The sequence below is a fragment of the Tinamus guttatus genome, unplaced genomic scaffold (assembly GCF_059628265.1).
Source record: "Tinamus guttatus ecotype Peru unplaced genomic scaffold, ASM5962826v1 Tinamus_guttatus_pri_ptg001087l, whole genome shotgun sequence".
NCBI classification, from domain to species: Eukaryota; Metazoa; Chordata; class Aves; order Tinamiformes; family Tinamidae; genus Tinamus; species Tinamus guttatus.
Genome location: NW_028289621.1, coordinates 3,342,182 through 3,365,038, shown reverse-complemented (window position 1 = coordinate 3,365,038; position 22,857 = coordinate 3,342,182). Strand labels below are relative to the sequence as shown.

At 57.6% G+C, this 22,857-nt stretch overlaps 1 protein-coding gene across 1 annotated transcript in view; it reads right to left on the bottom strand.

Moving 5' to 3' along the window:
- EFNB1 (ephrin B1) overlaps window positions 1-22,857 on the bottom strand; it is a 57,702-nt gene that overhangs the window by 6,276 nt on the left and 28,569 nt on the right. The window contains exon 2 of the mRNA XM_088538445.1: window positions 13,260-13,537. Coding sequence (XP_088394571.1) covers window positions 13,260-13,537 — 278 coding nt within the window. The remainder of the gene's footprint in view (window positions 1-13,259; window positions 13,538-22,857) is intronic.

The window sequence follows — 22,857 nt, the reverse complement described above, 5'->3', positions numbered from 1 at the left end:
TAGTACAGGAGGCAGCGTAACTTTTGGAAAGCTTATACAAACATTTAGGAAAAGCTAAACTATTTTTGTGAAGGAACTCGGAGCAGACTCTCAGGATAACAGTTTTTGCAAAGCCCTCAGAAGCAGGAAGCCAGGTCGAGCCTCGGAGGGGCCCGTAAACAAGCAGCAGGAGAAGCAGCACTTAAGCGAGCAAGGGCACCGCAGAAAAGCTAAACAAATTATTTTCCTCGCTACTCATTACGAAGCAGCACAGGATGTTTATACATTAGAGCCATTCTTAATGGTGAGATACCCCAAAATAAAGCGTTTCGAATCAGTGTATCAATGGACAGAGCTCTTAGGGGAGAAAAATAAAAAAAATTACCAAGATAGAAACTGTCATCACACAAAATGACAGGCAACACGTCGGTCCTAAAGAGATTCCCAAAGTGATGCCGGGGCCTGCCCTGCGGCAGAGTCCTGCACCGGGATAAACGCAGCACATCTGGAGATAAAGCAGTGCAACCAAAGTCCTCTCCTGAGTTTATCAGCACTCTTTGAGGAAGACGAACATGAAAATAAGGATATTCCAGTTGAAAAATTTCCTTCCAACAAGTACACTTAAAAAAACTAAGCTGGAACCGCAAGGAAGGGCTGAGTCACGATGCAAACCCCGTGAGAGCGGCTGCTTGTTCTCCTGCTTTGCTTCCCGTCTCCACCACGGGAGAGGATTTATCAGCAGGATGACACGGGACAGGATCTGGGGCTCGTGCTGCTCCAAACACACGCGGGAGATCTGGAGAGCACACGGAGAGCCTCGACGGGGAAGCTCACCACCAAGGATCCCAAAGGATTCACGATCCTTCATCCGACAGCGCTGAGGAAGCGCCGCGCACCACAGAGCTGCCGGTTACGAGCGGCAGAGGAAACTTAGCGTTAATGACTGCAGAGTAACGCGCAGGGTTAGACACACACGAGGGCAGGCTCGAGTGAGAGAATCACTGCTGAGAGGACGTGAGGGATCGTTTTTTAAAAATGTCAACTCAGTGGTGAAGAAAAGGAAGAAATGACGAGGAGAGAAACCAAGAGCAAAGCAGAACAGGGCGGTGGAAGGGCTCGAGCCCACCAGCACCTGCAGCTCCGCACAGCGCCCGTGTGGGTCCAGCTCCCGCAGCCCAGGCAGAGCGGCCGGAGCAGCGAGGAAGAGGAGGAGGAGCCGAGCTCGTATCCCGGGAAGGAGCGGGGCCGGGCCCTCTCCGGCGTGCTGGGAGGTTGGATGAGGCCAGGCGCAGCATCTCCGCCCGCGGGAGCGCTTCCCCCATCCTCTGCAATCCGAGGGCCTCGCCGCTCCTCCGCAGGACCCGGAGAACAAAAGCAGCCTCTAGACAAATGACTTCTGCTCGGCCTTAAAGAAAACGCAGCTCCCAGGCTGGAGAGCTATTAGATGCCTTTGCCTTAATGAAGCATTAAGCCTCAGGCCGCTGAGTGATGAGGATTTAACATTGATACTATTAACCATGTAATTGCTCGTCAATTCAGAAGAGATGCTCGGCCCGAGCGGGAGCAGGGCAGGGCCCTCGCTTGCTGGCACAGCTCCCCACGAGCCCCGGGCACCAGCCCAAGGCGATGCCGAGTGCCAGGCCAGACACCAGCGCCCGGGCAAGCGGATACGGCGCGGATACCCCTGCGGGAAGGGGCTTCCCGGCCGGCCGCTCGCTCCGCGCTCCCCCGGGCGCAGCCGTCCCATCCACCCGCTCGGCCTTCCCACCGCTAGCACTTAAGGAGTGTCACTATAGCTTTTCTTCTTCCCCTAAAAATATTCCAAACAAGAATTTGGTTTTGGCAGCTCTGCAGCTCTGGAAGTAATACCTGGCAGCACATAAAGGCAAGGGTCTCTTAAACGGTCAGCTTTGGACGGAGTGAGACATTTGGTTTCTCTTCTGGATTCCCTTCAGCAGGGCTCCGTTATGATTTGGACCCCAAAGCACAATTAATGTGCTGAGACTGTAGCAAATCCAAGTCTCTTTCCTTTTATTATTCTTAATTGCTCTTCCATCTGTGTCCAGCCGGCTCCAGCCCAGCGCTGCACGGATACAGCGCTCCGGCCCTGTAATCCTCCCCTCGTCCTCCCAAGTATCTGGGATTCCAGTTTTGACGTTTTATCTCACAGCCTTCCTCCAGGATCTCTGCTTCCCGTATCGCCAATCTCCGCAGCGTTGCCTGGGCCGGGACGAGCCCTCCTGGCTCTGTGCGGGCTGCCGAGCTCCCACCTCGGAAAGGTTAAGAGAAGCTCCAGGCGCAGGAACATGAGGCCCTTCAGACACAAGTGGTCTCGCAGCTCGCGAAGGGGAGCCGGCGGGTAATTACTCTCCAAGAAAAGAGCCCATTATCCGGCCAGATGCTAAGACGGGAGAAGTAGGTTCCCCAGCACTAAGCTCCTATTGATCTCATGGCTAATGGGCAGAGCAGCTGCAGCGGCGCAGGCCTCCCCGCGCCCTGCCGAGCCGGGAGCAGGGAGTAGGGAGCAGGGAACTGGGAACCGGGATCCAGGAGCCGGGAGCAGGGAGCGGGAGCCGGGAGTCAGGAGCCAGGCACCTCCACGCTCCGGCCACGCACACCGGGATGGGGCCATGTGGAGAGCGCCCGGCACACGAGAGGCACTGGCCCGGGACAAGGCATGGGAGCAGCCTGCCCCTGTCCCCAGGGCCTGTGCAGCATGGGCACCCGCGAGCAGCAAGTCACACTGCCCCACAGGAGGCTTCTTCATGTTCTTTTTTTATTTTAATTAAAGAGAATTTCCATTTTTTAACAAAACCTGCCTCTCTGCGCCTTGCTCACGCCCCGCCTGGGGGTCGCTCGCGGCCTGCACGCCCAGACCACGACCCCGGCGCGCGCGTTGGCTCCTCCCTGGGCAGGGTCCCACGGGCACCCGTTTGCCGGGAAGCAGCGTCCCTCGACCTGCACCCGTTTGCCGGGAAGCAGCGTCCCTCAGGATCAGGAAGCTGTGATCTTCCTCACGGACCATCCCTGTCACCCTGTACCTGGCCTGTAGCTTCTCTGGCTACGGGGCGGCGCGGCTGCAAGCAGGAAAAACCCAGCGTTGCGAGCAGGAAGGGACCCAGGAGCCCGCAACTTCCCTCTGCCTTCCCCAGCAGCAGCCGGCCGGGGATATATATAAATACCGGTGTGGGGGAAATAACCAGAGTGACCAGGAGAGAGCAGAGCTACTGCCCTCGCGGGGCGCAGAGCCGGGCTCCCAGCTCCCGGGTGGGAAGCAGGCAGCGGCATCGCAGCGAGCGCGGCATCACGCCGGGAGCTGCTGGGAGCCGCGGGCACAGCCGCAGGGCGAGCGCGAACGCGCGGGGAGCCTCCCCTGCACCCTGCACCCTGCGCCAGGGTTTAGCTCACGAGCAGCTGGCGGCCTCGAGCGGAGGCGGTTTTATGGCTTCACCTGGCAGGGCCGGAGCGGAGCGGCGAGGCCGGAGCGCCGCGCGCAGCCCCGAGCGCGTGCGTTGGGCGGCACGGCGCGGCGCCCCAGCTGTCCCGCGCGCGGGGAGCCGGCAGCTGGGCAGGGGGCTCGGCTGCACGGCCAGTTGCTGGCCCACACAAAGGCACCATTTAGTGCCGGGGGGCTCGCAGGGGGATTGGGAAGCGCCGCAGCCCTGGGGCGCGGGCTTGGGGGAACGCAAAGGCCGACTCGCTCCGGCAAGCACCCGGATCGCTCCGGCAAGCACCCGGATTGTTCCAGCAAGCACCCAGGTCGCTCCGGCAAGCACCCGGGTCATTCTGGCAACCACCCGATCACAGGAGCAGGCCCTAAAACCGGCGCTGGCCAAGGCTGCTGGCCGGGGAGCGGCGGGGCAGGCAGTGCTGGAGCCCCCGCTCCCCTGGCGGGGCTGGCGCTCCAGCCTGCAGGTTATCCTGGCTCCCCGGGACGTGCTGGCACGCTGCCCGTCGGGAAGGGGACGCACGGCGAGCAGGGAGGGAGCGCCAAGCTCCTGCGCCGACCACAGGACGGGGGGAGAGAGCGGGTCCTGCCAGCCGCTGCTCCGCGCTCCAAGCGAGGCGGGAGGAAATGACCTAACGCTGCCGCTTCGGGGCCGAATCGGGTAAATTAGCCATTTTGAGTTTTCCCAAACCCCCAAATTTGCGGTGCTGAAGGAAGTGATTGTCCTGCCGTTCCGGCCCATTGCCGGTGATCAGGGGCCAAGGCACGCGCGCCCGCAGCGCCCGGCGCAGGCAACGGGACGCCCGCCCCGCGAGCCGCGCTCGGCCCGCGCGCCTCCGAACGCGGCTCCCCCGGGCTCCTCCACGGCACGAGTGGGCGGCAGCGAGCCGGAGCGCGCGGGAAACACGGGTCGTGTGCGGGAGACCGCCGCGAGCTCCGATTTCCCAGCTGGAATTGTTGGCTTCAAAGAAAAACTGCAGAGACGTCGCCCCATGAAAATGGAGATTCAAACACCCTCCTGGAAAAACTCGTGAAAATAATAAAATTATTCAAGCCAACCTCTTTTTTTTTTAATATAGAAAATGAGCAGTTGTGTTTGTGAAGCTCATGTCCTGAAATGGGTGGGGAAAGAACAAAACTGGGAAAATAAAGACATGGGAACAGCATGGATTCACTGAATGCGCTTTGCGTTATCATCGCTCTCCGCTCACCTTCAGCTCGTTCCACTGTCACACGCAAACCCCTGACTGCGTAACGTGTTCAGCGTGGCAGGGTTAACTCTACAACGAAACACCCGGATTTGGGTTTCCCGGCCGGCACGTTTGCCTCTGCGCCGCTGACACCGCTCCGGCCACCGCCACGCGGGGAAACGGGGCCGCCAGCCCCTCTGCTGCTCCCCAGGGCCCGTGGCCCCGTCCCAGGCCTGGGAGCTGCTCTGGGGCCATCCAGCCTCCTCTGCACGAGGAAGGATAACCCTGGAACCCTGAAGTATTGCATGGAAAAAGCTAACACAAGTGGGTTTAACTGAAAACTTAATTTCCCACAATAACAGCGTTCTCATTGAAAAATTATAACCAGTCCCAATTAGCACCGCAATTAAGAGCCTCAGCTCTCCTTCACTGCAGCTCTGTGGGACCTGGGCGCCGGGCAAGGCCGCTCTCCAAGTCCATTCCCCTTCCTGAATAAGGAGGGATCAATACAGGAGCAAAATCAACTGCAGAAGCTCCGTGGCAGCCCCAAGCAGTTCTCTATAGATCAGTGCCATGCAATTCCCCACCTGATGCTCTGCCAGAGCCATTTGCGGGTCCCAGCGGGACCGGCAGAGGAGGGAAGCGCTTACAGAGTTCTAACAGGGTGTAAATCTCCCTGGCGAGGCAGCAAAACATCTGCGACGCTGCCTGAGAAACCTGTTATTAGGGGAACGGAGCCGGCGTCGCGGGGACAGCGCCGGCCCCCGGGGAGGCTCCGACGGCCGCCAGACGCCCCCGGCCCACGCGGAGCCCTGCGCTCGGCCTCGGCCTCGGCATCCCCACACAGACACCCAGCTGGAGGCCATTCCAAGAGGAGGCCGAGTTACCAGGGCCGGGGAGGCTGATTTACGTGCAAGTTTGCTCAAAGTTCAGTCTGCCCGGCTTGGCCGGGGTGACAAGCAAGGGAGGGCGTCCTGAACACACGCAGGGTGTTCGGCATCAGGGAGGGACGTGTGGGACGGCCCGGAGGAAGCCTAGCTACAGCTCAAGGTAAACTTTGCATAAACATCAGGAATCTCTTGGCAGCAGCGCGGTTTACATTGGTGCAATTCCTGGCCGATGCACAGAGGCGAACGAGCCCGCAATGGGACAGAAATGAGCCCAAATACGCACGTTGGAGGAGGAGGAGGGGGACGCCCTGCGCTGTGCACGCACCAGGTGCTGCATCTGCTTCGGGCCGAGCAGCCGCGGGGCTCCCTGTTAACCCACGAGCAGGGGGTGCTCATCCCGGCCTGCCGCGGGAAGCGAGTCCGGAGCCCGCACGGATCCCGGGGTGGAGCAGGATCCGCGGGTGACTCAGGAGTCTCGCAACACCTCATCCCGCGTCAGGCGGACGGGAGCCTGGTAACACCTTTACCAACAGGCCCGGCACAGGCCGTGCCACCGGAGCCGGTGAGCTGGGCTAACCGCACGCGGAATCGGGAGCTCCCAGAGCGCCGCGGCAGCGGGAAAACCACCATTCCCGGGGCAGAGGAGCCTCAACCTGCAGCTCCGGCTCATCCTCGCGGAGAGGGGAGCTGCGGGACGCGCAGCCCGCGCCGTCCGCGTTCACGCCAGGCGAGACCATGTCGAAAGGCAGATCCGAGGAATTAAAACACGATGGGAAAGGGCTCTGTGGCGTGATCAACACCCACATCCTGCATGCCGGCAGCCACAACGCGCTCTCCCTGCGAGTGAGCAAACAGCCCCCGAGGAGGGAGACCCAGACAGGGCCCAGCAGAACAACCGCACACGGGCGCTACACAGCGAGCCCCACCAGCAGCTCCATAGGAATCCAAACACTCGGCACAACGAGCCACCAGCAGCTCCATAGGAAAGCAAAGAGCGGGCGCTTGCAGCTCGCAGGCACCCCAAGGAGCAGGAGGCTCCCGGGCCCCGTGGGCAGCTCATCCCTACGTCTCCCCCGGCCGCCAGCTCCTCCGCTGACCTTTTGCCGGCTCCCTGGAGACCGGGAAGAATTGCAGGCACAAACACAGGCAGGATGAAGGGACTACAATGGGATCCCAGGGGCAGAGCACGGGGAGAGGGTCTTGATGAAGCAGCAGTTATTTAAAAAGAAAAAAAAAAGGGAGGTCCCTGTGCTTATTTTTTGCGCTGCCTTCCCAGACACTCCTGTACACTGGGATTCTTTTTCCTCCTCCCCAAATGTTGAAGCCAAAGGCTTCTTCAAACCCACCCAGCGCTTACTAAAAGCTTATTCAATAGGAAGAGCCAGGCTGTAAAGTTTTCCATTGCTCTTGAGGAAGGTCCCAGGTGGCACCAGTGCTACCGCAGAGCTGAAGGCTCCAGCCAGGCCCTTCCTGGCACAGCCGGTGACAGAGAGGGGCTCTGAATTCTCCCAGGAAAGCCGCCAAGGCACCAGTGCAGCCACAAACACGCTGCATTTGCGGCTCTGCAAGGTGCCTGCACCCCTGCTCTATGTGCTGAGGGGAAGCAGGGACAGGGGTGCTGGGAGGAAGACCACAGGGCTGAAGGCACAAAAGGGGTTGTGGGAGCCCGGGGCACATCTCAGCTGATGCCACAGAAGGAAACCGAGTGTTCCAGCTCCGTCCCACCTCAGGGCTGTGAAGGGAATAATGTTTTCCCGGGATGCACAGGGGTCGTGCTAGACTCCCGCGCGTGCTCCCTGCGGAGGAAGGGGAGTCCCTGGCGCAAGCCGAGCGCTCACGGGCTCGATGCGGCGCAGGCCCGGCCAGGTGAGGGATTCTCCCACCTGGGTGTCCGCAGGCAGCCAGGAAGGTGCCTGGAGGGACCCCGGGAGCTTTCGGAGCTGCCAGCAGCCACAGAGTTAACGTGGTGCTGTCCCCTGCCCTTTGCTCCGGCCCAGGAGCACATCAAAGCGCTGCCTCTTCACCTCCTGGCTGGGTGCAGGACACAGGCCCTTTCTGATAGGGCTTTTCATCCCTATTAGGGCCATGAAAGGCTGAGCTATGAGATCAGCTGCCAGGGGCTGTACGGGGACAACTCTGAGCCGAAAAGGTCAGGAGGGAGGAGGAGAAGAGAAAAGAGGCAGAGGCTTAAGGGACAGGGCTCAACAAAATCGCATTTACTCTGGTCACGGTCTTCAGACAAGCGTCCAAGACAAGTAACCGTGTGTTGTCTAAGGGCCATTATTTGGGGCTGACACGTCCAGCGCACGGGCTTTGAAGTGCTGAGCGGGACCCTGCCAGGGCCCTCCTGTCCCCAAGGCGGCTCGAGCTGCCACCCGGGGCTGGCGGCACCTCCGAGGCACCCTCCTGCACCGGGGGATGGCAGGGCCGCCCCGCGCCCAGCGGCGCCTTGGGGACACTGCGCAGGGGACAGCGCCGCGGCCGAGCAGCCCCCAGGACCACCAGGATGGCACCAGCCACCGCGGCCCTGGCCCAGCGGCTCCCATTAGCCCAGCTCGGCACAAGCAGCTGGAACAGCCTGTATGGGCCACGCTGCTGCCACAGCCTCAGCTAGCAGCCCTGCTCGGGGAGCACATCCAGCTCCATCCATGCGTCTCCCACCAGGAGACCTGGAGACTTCCAGGGCTCAACAGAGCCAGGGGAAACAGGCGTAAGTGGCCTCAGCGTTCTCTTCAGCTGCAGGAATCAGGGAAGCAAAGACCATCTTTGAAACCAGACAACTCTGTCACCGGGGCCCTGGGTGGCTTTGTTTCACCCAGACGTTCCCTGCCTTCAAAGGCACCTTGCGAGTGCACAGGACGACGTTCCGCATTCGCGGAGCGCCAACCCATTTGGGTGAAGAACGAGGAAGCTGGTTAATTGGGTTTTTATCAGCAGAAGTTCATAGCTCTCATCACGGCATCAAAAAGCGCTTTTGCTTTCAACTCATCTTCACCAAACAAGTTGTGGGACGGAAGATGAAGGGTACATTAAAGTGGCCACATTCAAATGCAATCAGCAAAGAAACGCAGCAAAGACCTGGCTCGCTGACAAGTCCTCCCTGGGGGTTATGCCTGGCACCCGGAACAGGAGTCCTCTCCCTGTCCCTGGATATGCAGATAACGTTGCATCAGAACGGGCGGCCCGCCAACGCGGCGTTCGTGAGCGCCGAAGGAACGAAGGCGGAAATTGCTAAACCCAGGGCTGCAGCAAGGACTAAATTATTCAAGTGGCTCCGCAGACACTCTCACCCATGCTCCTACTCATAGCTGGCATTGACTAAAGACTTTCTAAACCAATGGCAACTATTTCTGAAGAGTCAGAAGCTGGAGAGGCGGGAGTGTAGCAAGTAAAGCAAGTATGGCAACATGTTCCCAAAAAAAAAAACAGAAAGAAAAAAAGAGAAGAGAAGAGAAGAGAAGAGAAGAGAAGAGAAGAGAAGAGAAGAGAAGAGAAGAGAAGAGAAGAGAAGAGAAGAGAAGAGAAGAGAAGAGAAGAGAAGAGAAGAGAAGAGAAGAGAAGAGAAGGATTCTGCCCCTTGGCACACATACATAATCCCCTTCTTCATATTAAAGTTCAAGCTAGAGGAAAATGCTGAGGAAGAGGCCCAGAGATGAAACCCACACCATAGAGGCAGCAATGGGTTACAATAAGTAATTCTTGCCAGATAAGTTTAATTGCATCCAAAAACAGAAATGCAAGACAAGGGATTTAAAGAAACGCTCTTTTCGTAATGTATCTGGTCTTGCTAAATCCTGCTGCCAGAAAAAGTTAGGCTGGATTATGAACATTATTACGTCAAAAGTGATTGAAGAACTTGAAGAGTAACAATAAACAGCAAACGTATTAGATTTATGAGGCAAATACCTACTGGGGCCTCACTTTTATTTTAGCATTTTCATCAAGCGAGCTTGAAGAGAAAGAGGGCTATTTATGAGCTGCGTTAAATAATCCTGGCCTGGGAGGGGTGATTCATGCAGCTGAGGTCAAGCAGCACCAGAGCGCACAGGGACGGCACCGAGGGGTGCGCAAGAGATCCCGGCTGGAAAATGAGTGCAGTTCTTGGACAGCACACACTGCCCTCGGCGTCTGCTTGGGAATCCAAACAGCTCCCCAGGGAATAGGAGGAGGTTGGATAAGGCTTGGCTCTGGGACCTTTGCTCTTCTGCACCCAATCAAACAGAGAAAGCACCGGAGGGACCATCATCATCATCACCAAAAATGCCGTTGTGACGATGACAGAAAACAAATTAGATAAACATACCCAAGGATAAAATAAGTGTTAGGCTGAGGAAACACGTCATCTAGGCCAGCTCCCTGCCAAAGCAATATGGCACCAGGAGCGGGGAGGACGGTTCTGGAGAGCGCCCAGCGCTACCGCAGCCCGGGAGCCGCGCGGGAGTCCCTCCTCCTGCCGTGCCGGTGCCAGTACATCTGGATTCGCGCAGCTCTATCTAGGCACCTCATTACCAGAGATAGCAAAACTGGAGCAAGTTCAAAGCCGAGCAGCAAACACAATTAAGAGCGGGAGCGAGTTACGAGGGAGGTCAGGAGAGCTGAACCTGCCCGGCTGGCCCGGCGCGAGGGCCGGCGAGGCCGCGGCGCCCACGAGCAGCACGAGGAGGTGCGGGAGGGCTCAGCAAATAGCAGGCGACAGCAGGACATTAAGGCTGGATGGAGATGTTTTTATAATGAGGCTTGCAGACCATGGAGCAGATGATGTGCAGGTGGGGAGCCAGACCTACGCCAAGAGCGCAAGGACGGCGCACTTGGAAAACATTCCTCAGGGTCAGTGTCATTCCTTCGACAGCTTTTTGCTCTCCGTATCCCAAAAAGCAACGGGGTGATTTCTTTTTAAGCCATCAGACCCACTCACCCCTCCTGTTTCAGCCCTTCACCAACATCCAGCTACTCCAAGAGCTCCATTAACATCAGAGACAAGTAACCCAAGGCTGGTCAAAGACAAGGACCTCCCCTTGGGCACTGACACTGCATGCCCAGGGAAGAGCCTTCCCCACCACACACCTCCCCAAAAAACCCTACCGAGAGCCTTCGTTTACCACCTCCCAGTCTGCCCAAGGGCTGGCCTTGCTGATGAACCCCCAAAAGAGCATATAAATAAACGCAGGAGCGCATCCCTGTTACAGGGCACCCTGCTACCTGCCGTGCGCCGCAGCTGGATATTTCCCTGCTCCTCTGGCGGTGCAAAAGGAGCCTTGCGGCGGATGCCAAGATCCAGCTGTGCCGTGCCGGCTCCTCCGGACATCGCGGCCGCTGCACAGCCCAGCTCCCAGCGCCAGGCGCTCACAGCATGGGACCAACTGCTCCACGCAGGCAGAAAAGCTTCCGCACGGCAGGCACAAGGACCGGGAGACAAAAGGCTTCAGCCTAAGGCCACTTCAACAGGCACAGCACAGCCCTGCAAAGAGCCGTGATTCAACTCCCCTGTTCTACAGCAGAGGGACGGCCGGCGGAGCGGGAGCACGGCGCGGGCCTCCCGCACGTCCTCCTTGATGAAGGCCTTGGGAAGGGGTTTCCCTCCCGCCCAGCCCGGCAGAAAAGATGCTTTTAATGAAAGGCCGCAGCTGGCGCCGAGGGGCTCGAACCACTGAGGATGCGCGGAGGTTGCGTTCGCTTTCTAAAGCTTTTGCACGGCTGAAGCGACCCAAGCCGAGGGCCGCGTGATGAAAGTGGTCCCAAACGCGGCGTGGCGTGGCGGGCGCTGCGGGCTCCCGCTGCCCGCCCGGCGCACGGCCCGCGCCGCCCGCGCCCTTTGAACGCGGCCGCCCCGGGGCTTAGGGCCGCCAGCGAGCGCAGGGAAGAAAAAACCTTTTGTGTGGCAAAGGCGAGCGCGGGGAGAGGAGGAAAGGGGGGAAAAAAGGAAAAAAACACACACAAAAAAGCAGCACGTGGGTGGTCTGCTCAGGAGACTTTTGACTTTGTTTTTTTGGCTATTTTATTTCTTGGCAGAAAGAGCTCCTGGGGCTTCCCGGCAGTGGGTACGGCCAGATCACAGGAGCATCCTCAGCCCACCCAGGGGCCAAAGTTCAGCGCGCGGCGGCCGCGCTCGCCGCGCCGCCCGGGCCCCCTTCAAAGCGCCGCCGGGGGCTGGATCGGAGCCGGCAACGGCGGGGCCATTGCCAGGCTCCCGGCACCGTCCCCACCACCACGGGCACCACGAGACACCGGAGCCGGGAGGCTGCTGGGGCACTCGGGTGCTCTCGAGAGCCTGGCCGTGGTACCCAACAGGCAGCAGGAGACAGGGGACAAAGAGGAGCGCAAGGGGTCTCTGGAAGAGCCCCCAGCCTGGGGATGAAAGAGGGTTTCGCTGCAAACATTGGGACAACTTTTATGCAAGGAACAAGATTCAACCTTGTGGCAACAGGACTGGAAATGCAAGTTCTTCTCTTCCTCCTCTGCGAGGAGAGGGAAAAGCCAGGACAGGAGAGTGGATCCCAGAGCTCCCGGAACCACTGAGCTTTTACAAGGCAGAAACAAAAGCAGCCCTTGGGTAAAAACCTGGGGCTGTTCGGGAGCCTCTGCTCGGGGACAGGGCCAGGGTTTGGCGCTGCGGCCACAGCCACGATGCCCGCCCTGGATGGCAGGGGACTGAGCCAACCTGCGCTCAGGCCTGGTATTAGAAACTGCTAAAATTTACCGCTAAAGAGCAAAGGGGAGCTAAGCCTGATCTCGGAGAAGCTCCTCCCTTTCTCAAGCACCGGATTGACTCACTTCACGCTGCAGCATAAACACAGAGCTGCCCGGCTCCGGATGCGGCTCCCTAGGGAAGAGCACGTGGGCTGGCAGCATCTGCAGGCGCCGCGGAGCAGAGTCACCGGCCGACGCCGCCCACAAGGCCCCGGAGCTGCTCGTCAAAGCGCACGGGACAGAGCTGGGGTCGGCGCCCGACTCCCGAGCCGGGCGCTGCGAGCGCAAAGGCGCCACGGAGGCCAGGCCGGGCACGAGCCACGGCGGAGGCTCCAGCCCTTCCCGAGCGGAAAGCACCGGCGCCGGGAGAGACCGCGGCGGGGAGAGGCGCCAGCCGGTGGCTCATCCGTGCTCGGCGAGCGAGGGCCGCTCTGTGAGACGCGGGGCTGAGACGTTACCTTGGCACTGCCACCCAGCTCCCTGCTCGTGCACCAGGCCCTTCCCAGCGCCAGGGCCAGCGCTAGGAGAAAGGCCCCAGGTAACGTCTTAACTGAGCTGGTACCAAACGTAAGCTCCAGCACTGCAGAGATCTGGAAATCCTTCTCTGCAGGCATCCAAAACCTGCCTGGATGCATCCTTGCCAATATGCTCTAGGTGACCCTGCTCGTGCAGGACAGAGGGGTTGCACTAGGTGATCTCCAGAGGTCCCTTCCAACCTCAGCCCTTGTGTGATTCCACAGAAAACACTCCAGCCCTGGAGCAATCCATGCCACCTCCAGGGTCGGCCTCACGCGAGCCAGGAGCACCCCCAGCTCCGCAGCCAGGCCGGGCACGCGGCACACGGCCAGATAAGGGCTGGCGACCCGCTCGCGGCAGCGCCTTCCTCCCCCCGCCGCCCGCGCTCCTGGCTCCCTCCGCCACCAGGGAAATATTTTCCATGCGTGTCAGCTTTCTGCGCCCGCCGCGGCGGCAGCGAGCGCCAGGGACACTGTGCAGGCGCCCGGGGACGTCCCCGCGCAGCGTCCCCTCCTCCAGGCCCCGGCGGGGCAGGGCAGGGCGACTCACATGTAATGAAGTAATCTTGCTGTCTTTTGAACTCCAGGCCCATGTAGTTGGGGCTGAACTCCTGGAACTTGATGGTGAAGCGGATCTCCTGCTCCGGCCGGTTGCAAGTCACCAGCACGTTGGGATCCATGACGGTGCTGCAGGCATCGGCCTGGTCCTTCTTCACCAGGTACAGCTTGTAGTATTCGTAAGGCTTGGACGGCTCCGCTTTGGGGCAGATAATGTCCAGTTTATCCCCGATCTCCGGGTAGATGACCAGCCCTTTCCCACTCATGAACCTGGAAGGGAGAGGAGAGGGCGAGACGTCAGCCCTGTAGGCACCCAAACCACACAGCGCGCGCAGCCCCTGGATTCCCCAGCCCCGCTTCTCGTGCTACATGGCTTCACACCATTTGTTTTTCATGCAAAAACATTGCTGTTTTCCCCCCACAAAACATTTTTGGACACAAGAAGGAAGTTCTTCTTTCCCTTCGCCATCGCTGTACGCTCAAGGGACCACGACAGGCTGCTGATCAACAGGAAAAGGGGCTCTTTTGGCTCATTCCCGCTGCTACGGAGGTGAGGGCCCTTCCCCAGGCCCAAGCCCAGCCATAGCAGGAGCTGCCAGGCACCCTGGCCTGCAAGGGGGTCACATCTCTGTGGTGCCCCTCGCCGAAGTAGCGTGGGCTCCCAGGAACCCCACAGCTCTGCCTAGGGCATCCCACTGGCCGCCCGGGTCAGGAGCCTCCCACAGCGCCGGGAGACGATCTGGCACAGGGAGAAGTCCTGACAAGCCGGGAGCAGGGAGGGATCCCGTCCACGCCCCAGCTACCCGTGGAATTCCTCTCCTTAAATGGAAGGGGAAAGAAAGTATCTAGCAGGACGACTTTTACCAGCGCGGCGCTTGCCACAGCTCCCCGGTGTGCCCAGGAGCGGGGGAGAACCGGATGGAGCAGAGCACGGAGCGATGGAAGCTATTTGGGGCTGGAAGGCAGGGCCTTGCTGAGGGAAGGGAACAAGGCAATACGCTGATAATTAGCATCCACGTTGCGTTATTGCAGAGCAATACCCTGATAATTTTTCAGCGCAACGTAGAGTGTTGGGGCAACATGGAAGGAAGCGGCAGGGTTTCCACTTTGACGTTACTGAGGTGAGGGGCTCCTGATGGAAGATACACGGGAACGGGCGGCACTGCAGCAGCTCCCGGCTGGTACTGGGGCATGGCGAGGAGTGCGCGCTGAGCGCGGCGGGTGGCACAGCACCGTCCCCACGGCGCCCCGCTCCACTCCGCACCATCACGCTCGGCTCCAGGGGACGCGCCGCCAGCTCCTCCTCTCCCCGAGGCGTCAGCGCAGGCTGGGACCACGGAAACGAGATCAAACACCCGGGCCCAACCTGCTCCGCGGCTCCTGTGCAAGTCCGAGCAGGAAGCCGGGGAGCCGCGAGCGGCGCCCGAGCCGCACGGGCCCCAGGCCTCTCCCGCAGGAGCCCACGGAGCAGCGGGAGCAGCCGGGCCCGCACATGCCCGGCGCCCCGGGCGAGGGCTCCGGCGCGTGAGCAGCCCGGACGCCACCCGCGTCGAGGGCCGAGGCCGTGAGCTCGGCCAGCTCGAGGGGACGAGGCGAGAGGCAGGGCCAGCAGGCGACGCTGCCTCACGTCCCTCCGCTTCACCTCGACGCGCTTCACGTCGACGCTCCCGCCGGGTCACGCAGCAGCGGCCGTGACGCAGCCCCAAGCGCGAGTGGGGACTTGTCAGCATCTGCCAGGGCCCCGCGAAGCTGCCGCTGCCACCGAGGCTCCAGGCCGAAAGGGGAAATAGGATCTGTCCCCTTTGGCTACCAGCACACGTATCAGCTCAGGAGCTGCGCCTCGGCCGTGTAAGCTGGCGGGAAGTCATTAAGTTTCATAAAAGTCACGACTCCTGGAACAAGGCTATACAGTAACCTCATAAAAGAGCAGGAAACTTAACTCCTGCACGCCCGGGCTCTCAGCCCGCCACAGCGAGGGGCAGCGGGCAGCAGCAGGGCTCCGCTGTGCTCGCGTGCCGCTCGCTGCGCCTCGGCGTCACCAACGAGGTCACCGGGCTGCGGGCACCGCTCCCCAAGTCCCGCACGCCACCACGGCCTCCCCGCCCACTACCCGGCCCTGACGCAACCGCGGCGAGGGCCGAGCAGGAGCGAAGGCCCCGCTCCTCCCTGCCCCGGCTCCCCATCCCGCCCCGCGCGGCCGCAGACACGCAGCACAAGCAAACACTTGCGCTCGCCGCTTCCCGCCCCGCCAGCGGCCCAGGCCCACACTCGTTTCCCCACAGTTGGGCTGAGTCAGGCGTTTTTCTGGCGCAGGGCTCCCGAGTGACTCAAATTCCCTCCTTCAGCCTCCGCTGGCTCCCTCCTGCCCGGGAGATGCCAAACAGGAAGCCGCAAACAAGCGGAGCAGATGTCCTGCCGTCCAGGGCCAGCAGCGAGAGCTCCCGGCCCCGTCAGCTCCGTGCGGCCGCTGGGGCCAGCAACGCGTTCGCAGCCGTCGCAAACCCCAGGGCCCGCAGGACACCCAGCCGCGCTCCTGGCATAGGAGTCCTTGAGGTCCTGGATAAGGTTGAGCAGATTTTTGATTATAGGAGGCCTGGAAAAACACAGGGAGGATCATAAAGCACTCACGGGAACGCAGCTGGGAACATCCAAACGCTATATCCTGTTGGCACTGCTTAATCTTATATGATTCAGAACCCAAGTCTGTGTGTGTTTTATTTATTTTGAGGATAAAATTATAAACTGACTTTCTTCTGTGAACATTCAGCCTTAACTTCATTAGCATACTTTTTTTTTCCTTTTTGGCTGGGAATTAACCCAGAAACATTTTTTAAATTTCACACGTGAACATCAAGCAAGACAGAGCTATCAGCAAAGGCACGCGGCGCTTCTCACCGCATGCAGCCCGGCTGTGCCGGGGAGGGCGTTTGGATCCGCTCTCGTGCTTTTGGATCCGCTCTCGTGCGTTTGGATCTGTTCTCGCGCTTTCGGGCCCGCTCTCACGCTTCAGATCCGCTCCCACATTTCAGATCCAGTCTTGCCCTTCAGATCCGCTCCTCCTGCACCCCTCTCCATGCAGGACGTGCTGATTAGGAGGCCGGCGCTTGGGTCTGCTCCGCATCACAGCCCGCGGCGGCCGGGACAATGCGCACCCTCCCGCTGCCGCCTCCTGCGTTCCCGCGCGCAGACACATCTACCCTTTGTCCTTCAATTTCCCCGATTTTTTCTCCTCCATTTCCCCCTTAGTCTACTCCCCCTCTCCTCCAAAAGCAGGGCTCGTTCAGAGCTAAAGGGTGGAGAGCACCAGGAGCGATAAGGAACTCCCGGAGTGGATGATGCCAAAATATCGTCCATAGTTCTCTGAACTCTTTGACACGTATCGCAACTTTGCGCCCCAACGTTGTGGGGTCCCAAGTGACGGCTGGTGAGCACCATGGAGCAGGAGCCTGGAAATGGTCCCCGCTTCCAAGAGGACAGTTCTCCAGCAACAAAAGAGGGGGTGGGAAACACTTATCACAACTACAGCAGAACAAATGAGGCCTTCGGACATTTCCAGAATGTATGGGAGATTCTGATTCAGAGGGACCACTTAAAAAAAAAAAAAAAAAAAAAAACACTCTGACACAAGGTGACTTGTCTTTGCAAGGACACATCTTCAAATTAATGGTAAGTGGAAAGAAGGCATGGGTCTACTTTTAAATGAATCAGGAAATTCCCTGTGCCCCAGGAGCAGGCGCAGTAACTTTGGGTGGATCTGCTGTATTCTTTGTATAATAGGGAATTTGACTTCCCCGCTGTAGGGACAGGGCGGCGGGGATCAAAACCAGTCTGCGCACCTTCTGCACGAGGATTTTCACCTTTTGCAAGAGCAGCGTGCCCGTCCCGGCTACCCCGCGTACCCACGGCCTCCCACCGCAGCCTCATCCAACAACAGAGCTTTTTCAAAGGCCAGCGTCTCTGCGTGCAGCATCCTTCACCCCAAACGCCTCCGCGGCGCAGCGTTGCACCGCTCGCTGCGGTGCTGCTGCCTGTCCCGCGCCTTGCGTTGCGGCTGCCACCTGCGGCCACCCAAACCCGCCAAGCGCCGCTCGCGCCTTCCCCCCCGGACACTTTCTGGGGGCAAATAAATGCCAAAGGAAACAAAATTCTCCAAGCTTGTCAAAGCACCGGGTGCAGCACCGGTTCTGCCCTGAGGACTTCCCAAGTGTAAAGGCTGCAGCTGAAACAGCCCAAGCGACTGCACAAACAGGCAGGCACTTAGAAGCGATGGGAATTTGGAAACGGCTCGCTCGGCTCTGCCTCCTCGCTGTCGGGAACATCTCCAGGGCTTTACAGCACCGGGCCATGCAGTCATGACAAGGAGCTGAGAAACCTCCTCGCCCCTAACCTCTGTGCAGCTGCAACAGGCTGCAGGGCTTGCTCGTACAGCCCGCGCACGGCCTCCACCCAGGGCAGCTCATGCCATGGGGAGCTGCAGCCATCACCAGCAGAAAGACGAAGTGCAAGCATTAAAGCTAAATAAATAAAGCCAGAAAAAAGAGCCAGGCGCTCGGTGGCAGCGCGCGGTGCCCTAGCAGGTTGATGGCTCTGAGTCCCCAGGGAGGGTTTGGGGCAGCCCTCGGCCAGGAGCGCGGCCGAGGCTCCCGCGCGGGCCGGGCCTCCCCGCCGGCGGCCCCGGCGCGGGGCAGCCGCGCACAGAAGCCTGTTTGCTTAGCGAATTCCTCGCTCTGCAGGTTCCTTGGGAGCTATCAGGTGGCAGCGTCCAATTTCCTCATTGTTTCGGGAGGTGTTTTCTGATGGGAAAGGTGAAAAGGGTATTTGTGAGCCTTGTAAACCGATTCCTCCGAGTTGGGTAAACAAGGGGAGCTCTGTTGGCAGCCGGCCGCTGGGAGCCCGAGATGCCGGAGCACAGAAACTTCAATTAAAGAGCAGCCCTTCCCCGGCCCCGCCGGTCACGGGGCCCCCGCAGAGCCCCGGCACGGCCGCGGATCCCGGCGCGCTCCGTGCGGAGCCGTCGCCATCCACAGCTTCAGCATGGCCGGATCGGATGACCCCGGAGCAGCATCTGCCTTTCCCATTCCCCGGCCGCGCGAGTGTCCGGTGTCAGGCTCGGCCACGGGGCTGCCATCGCCCAGAAAACTCAATGGGAGAGGAAGAGGAACTGGGTGATAAGGGATAATCCCTTGAAATATGCAGCTGGGCTACCTTGGGGTGGCTTAAATGACAACTCAGAGCCTTGCTTCACCGTGCTTAGTGTAAGCAAGAGCTTAAGCAATTTGGATGCAGCAGCAGCATTTTCCTCAGCGACCGGGGCCAAAGCCGGCAGCGCTGGTGTCCCGCACCCCATCCCGCAGCACCATGGGGCACACGTGGCCACGCAGAGGCTGCACTGCAGCTACCTGCATTGGACTCTGTGATCTTGAAGGTCTTTTCCAACCATAATGACTCTGTGAGTCAACCCGGGAGGGTGCGAGGGGGAAACAGGCTCTTACACCAGTGACCAGAGCAAAGTGAGATGATCCCTCCATGAGCAGCAAAGTTCCAGCCTCAGCTTCTGAGGAGCAGCCCTATGGGAGGCTGCTGGAGATGGGGGGGACCGAGGCCAAGCACCTGCATGAGGGCAGGTGCCTGCTCTGGGATCCAGCCTGGGTCACACCTGCACCAAGGAGCAGCTCCACTCACCGCCTGGCCTGGCCGGGAGCCCTTGGAACCACCTTGTGCGAGGACCCCGGCTTGCTAAAAGTCACATAAACCCAGAAACGAGGGGGAAGAATCCAAACGGTGGAATTCCAGCCGAGCAAAGCAAGGGCCTGTGCCGGGCGCGCTGCCGGCTCCGTCCTCCCGGCCGCACAGGCTTCCCTTTCTTTGTGTGGGCAGGTACAGACTAGCAAATTAGGTCATGTTCAAAAACGCTCTAGCTAATACGTCTAAAACAGCAGTTTCAGACATTAGTGTCGTGTAGATAAGATACCTGGCACCTTTAGAGACACTTCAGTAGTCATTCAATTCTTCCTTAGGGAGAACATGAGCAGCAACTTGTTTGGAAGGGTTTTTTTTTAAAGGAATGTATTAACACACTTTCAAAGAGTCTCTCTCCCCTGCCCAGGCGGCTGCGAAACACAGAGAGGACCCCGACGCCGAGCGCGAGCCCCACGTCTCGCCGTGCCTGGAGAACAGAGCGCGCCGCGTCTCGGGCTCTGCGGAAACCAGAACAATGTCTAAAGACGACCTCCTCCTCGAGGAGGATCCTCCGAAGCATTAATTCTGACATACATGCAAGATGACATATGCTAAACGCTGTTTTCTTCAAAGAAATCCAAAAATAACTATAGCTTACATGGAGGACATCTACTTTTAGCAGTATGGGCTGCACAGACGCTTACGAGGCCTGCGAGAGCGATGCATTGCGAAAGGAGGACAGCAATAACCAGTTTACATATGGCATTTTCTAGTATGCAAAAGCTAAGCATATTTCTAGTGTTCAGGAGCTGAAGACAATGCTGAAATAGCTCGGGATACTAAACGCGTATTAGCTTACTTTGGAGTTTTTTCTTTTCATTAGTTCTCAAAGTATGAAAAAAAGAGCAAATACAAGACAGTTTGTTAAGACTGTAGCAGCTGCAAATGTACTGGTGAAAAGTGCTGGAGAGTCCCCAAGATTTCACATCCTACACTGCGTACAGAAACCACAGGATTTTCCAGCAAAATACACCAGTGCTTTCAACTGGCAACAGCAAAATCAGAAGCCACAGGAGCGTGACAGATCTACCACAAGTTACTGATGCAGGTGACTGCCTAATACTCAATATCCTACACCATTAACACGGCTCTTGCAAACGGCCACAGCTCACATCAGTTAGGAAACAGGCCCCCAAAAAATAAAAACCAGAAAGGAAGGAGCCAACAATGGTGTAAACCAAAAAGATTCCATAAATAAAACCAGAAACTCTCATCGTGTCCTTCTGAAAAACATTCCTGCAAAGAATGAAGCCTGCGAGATCGTCAACGCTGTCCAGCCACGCAGCCACTAAACTAAAAGCCTTCCTCCTCCTGCTTCATTTTTATGTACTCTTCTAGAGCATATCGTAATATTTCACCTAAGCTCCACATTTTGGCTACTTCTTTCTGCCCAGGACTCACAGCCACTGGCTAAAAGAAGCCCCATCCCCGGAGGAATCCAAATCGCCTGTGCTAAACCTCCCGCGAATGGAGGCTCCCCCAGGAGCTCCTGCCATGCAGCCCGGCCTTCTCTATTTCAACAAGCATTTATTTCCCCCAGTAACATAAATCAAGGAGCTGGAACCTAACTTTAGCAGCACCTTTGCACCACTGCTGCTGTGGCACAAGCCAAATGGCAGTAACAAGTTTTAGAGCGGGCTATACGGGAACAAGTGCACAGGGAGCTCGGAGCTTCATTTGAGAACATCAGGTTTCCCTTTTCATGGAGAAAAGGGACAGATTCTTCTGTGCTATAAAATAATCTACAGGCAAAACCCAGAGCTACACTGGCAGCAGCGCCCGCTGCTCCCACTCAGGGGATACAAAGCCCGGCTCTCGCCGTACAACTCAGCCCTTCATGTCTCAAAAGCCAAGTAAAATTAACACGTAGCAATTGTACAGTCCCTAACGCAGTGGCCATCCAACTTCAGCAGGCTGATGGCGCCTGTTTCTGTTTCAGAGAGATGCAAGAACAAGGAGCAAGCGACCAGCAAGCGGCACAATGAGGCAGGAAAGGGAGGTGACATGAGAAAATTATGCTCCTACCCAGTGTTGTCAAAATCCAGCTTACATGCTCCAGCAGGAAGACACATGCAGCATCCTCTTGTCACTACTAGTGTTATTACAATCTGATTTTTTTTTGGCTCTTGTGAAATTCTTGGGGACACAGATACCCTCTGGAAGGAAGTTAATTACAGACTGAGTGAAGAGGTTCCCTCCCATCCCTGTCTGTGGCTTTCACATTTGTTCAGTTGAGTTGTTCCTCACCGCGAGGAAGCATAAATAGGAGCATGCAATTCACCAGCTCCAGACTTTCAGATCTCACTTCTTTCATGTCTCCTGCTATTATTAGTTGTCTTAAAAAAATCCTCAACCTTTTTTTTTCTGCTAATCTATGCATAATTATTTTCATTGCCCTTCTACAGACCTCTTCTATTTCTGCTATATCCCTTTTGAGATGAGCTGATCAGAACAGAATGCAGCAATTTCAGGTAAGTCTTTCTTGAAACAGCCTAATATCTCCTTCACTCCTTTGGCCTCAGCTGCTCAAAGAGATATTTTTCAGCTTTTCATAACAGCAACTTACAGCTTCTCCCACAGGAGCTCGAGTTAATCTCAGGTCTGTGTGCATGAATGATTAAGACGGTTGTTTTGCATGCGCATTACTCTGCTCCCGTCTCCAGCACATTTCACCTGCTGCCGCGTCGCTCCGTCTCCCAAAACCCACCTTGACTTGTGCAATTTCCGCCTTCACAACCACTTGCTCTTTCCTGCAGGTCGTCAAGGCATCCACACAGTAAGGATACAGTCATCCTAAGTAATAACCGTAGTTGACTATTTCACCTCTCCATCCCTTTCTTCAGTCAATTCACATCCTAACACAAATCTCATCTCCTCAAGATTTTATTTGAGTAGATCCAGGGAGACATTTCATAAAATTTGCATTTTAGCCCAAGAGTCACATGCAGTAAATTAGCTCTTCCCACTAGTTCTCTTCCTCCATCAAAACTTACGACAGTTTGTTCCCACTGTACCACCAAACTAATCTTCACGGCCAATTTCATCAAATAATTTACCTGGTTCTAAAGTAATGCACATGCGTCTATAACTCTCAGGATCACTCCTAATACCTTTAATGGTAAACACGATATTGGCTCCCTGCCAACCCCCTGATACAGTATTTGATTTTAATGACGGATTACATCTTGTTAGCAGCTCCACCACTTAAGGGTAAGTGCAGTCAATCCTTGGATGAATACCACCTGGTCCCTCCGACTCGCTGCAGTTTAATCCAGAACGTTGTTCTAACCCTTTTTTTGATCACCCTGTTTGACAGCACCTTGTCATCTTTCAGCACAAGGCAGATAAAAGGAAGAGATGTCGGGTTTTGGCAATGTTATTCCTATGACCCCTTTACTCCCCGTGGCCTGGGCGGCCTTAGCAGCAGAACAACAACGGTAATGATATCTATCCATGCAAACAGTCCTCAGCTTTGCAAGAGCTTGAAAGATAAAATAAGAAGTGCATCAGCTGGGATTATGTGAACAGAATCTCCATTCCCAAGTTAAATGGCTTGAAGCTGCTTTTAAATCTGTAATGCTTTGGCCTCCCTTCCCACTTCCTCCTTTTTGCTGGAGGGATGTACTCCCACAACACATTTAAAGCCCTGCTGAGCCCAGCCTAACTTGCATCCCCACATCCATCTTTGTCAGCTTTTCTTTCCACGGATAGTTTATCTCCACCGTGCCCGACGATGGGAAAAATCCATGCTCGGGTCCCGCAAAAGGCGATGCCGCCGCGAGCCGAGCGAGGCTGCAGGGGGGCTCAGCAGGTGACCCTGCGCTTGCGGCACCTCCTGAATATTCATGGCC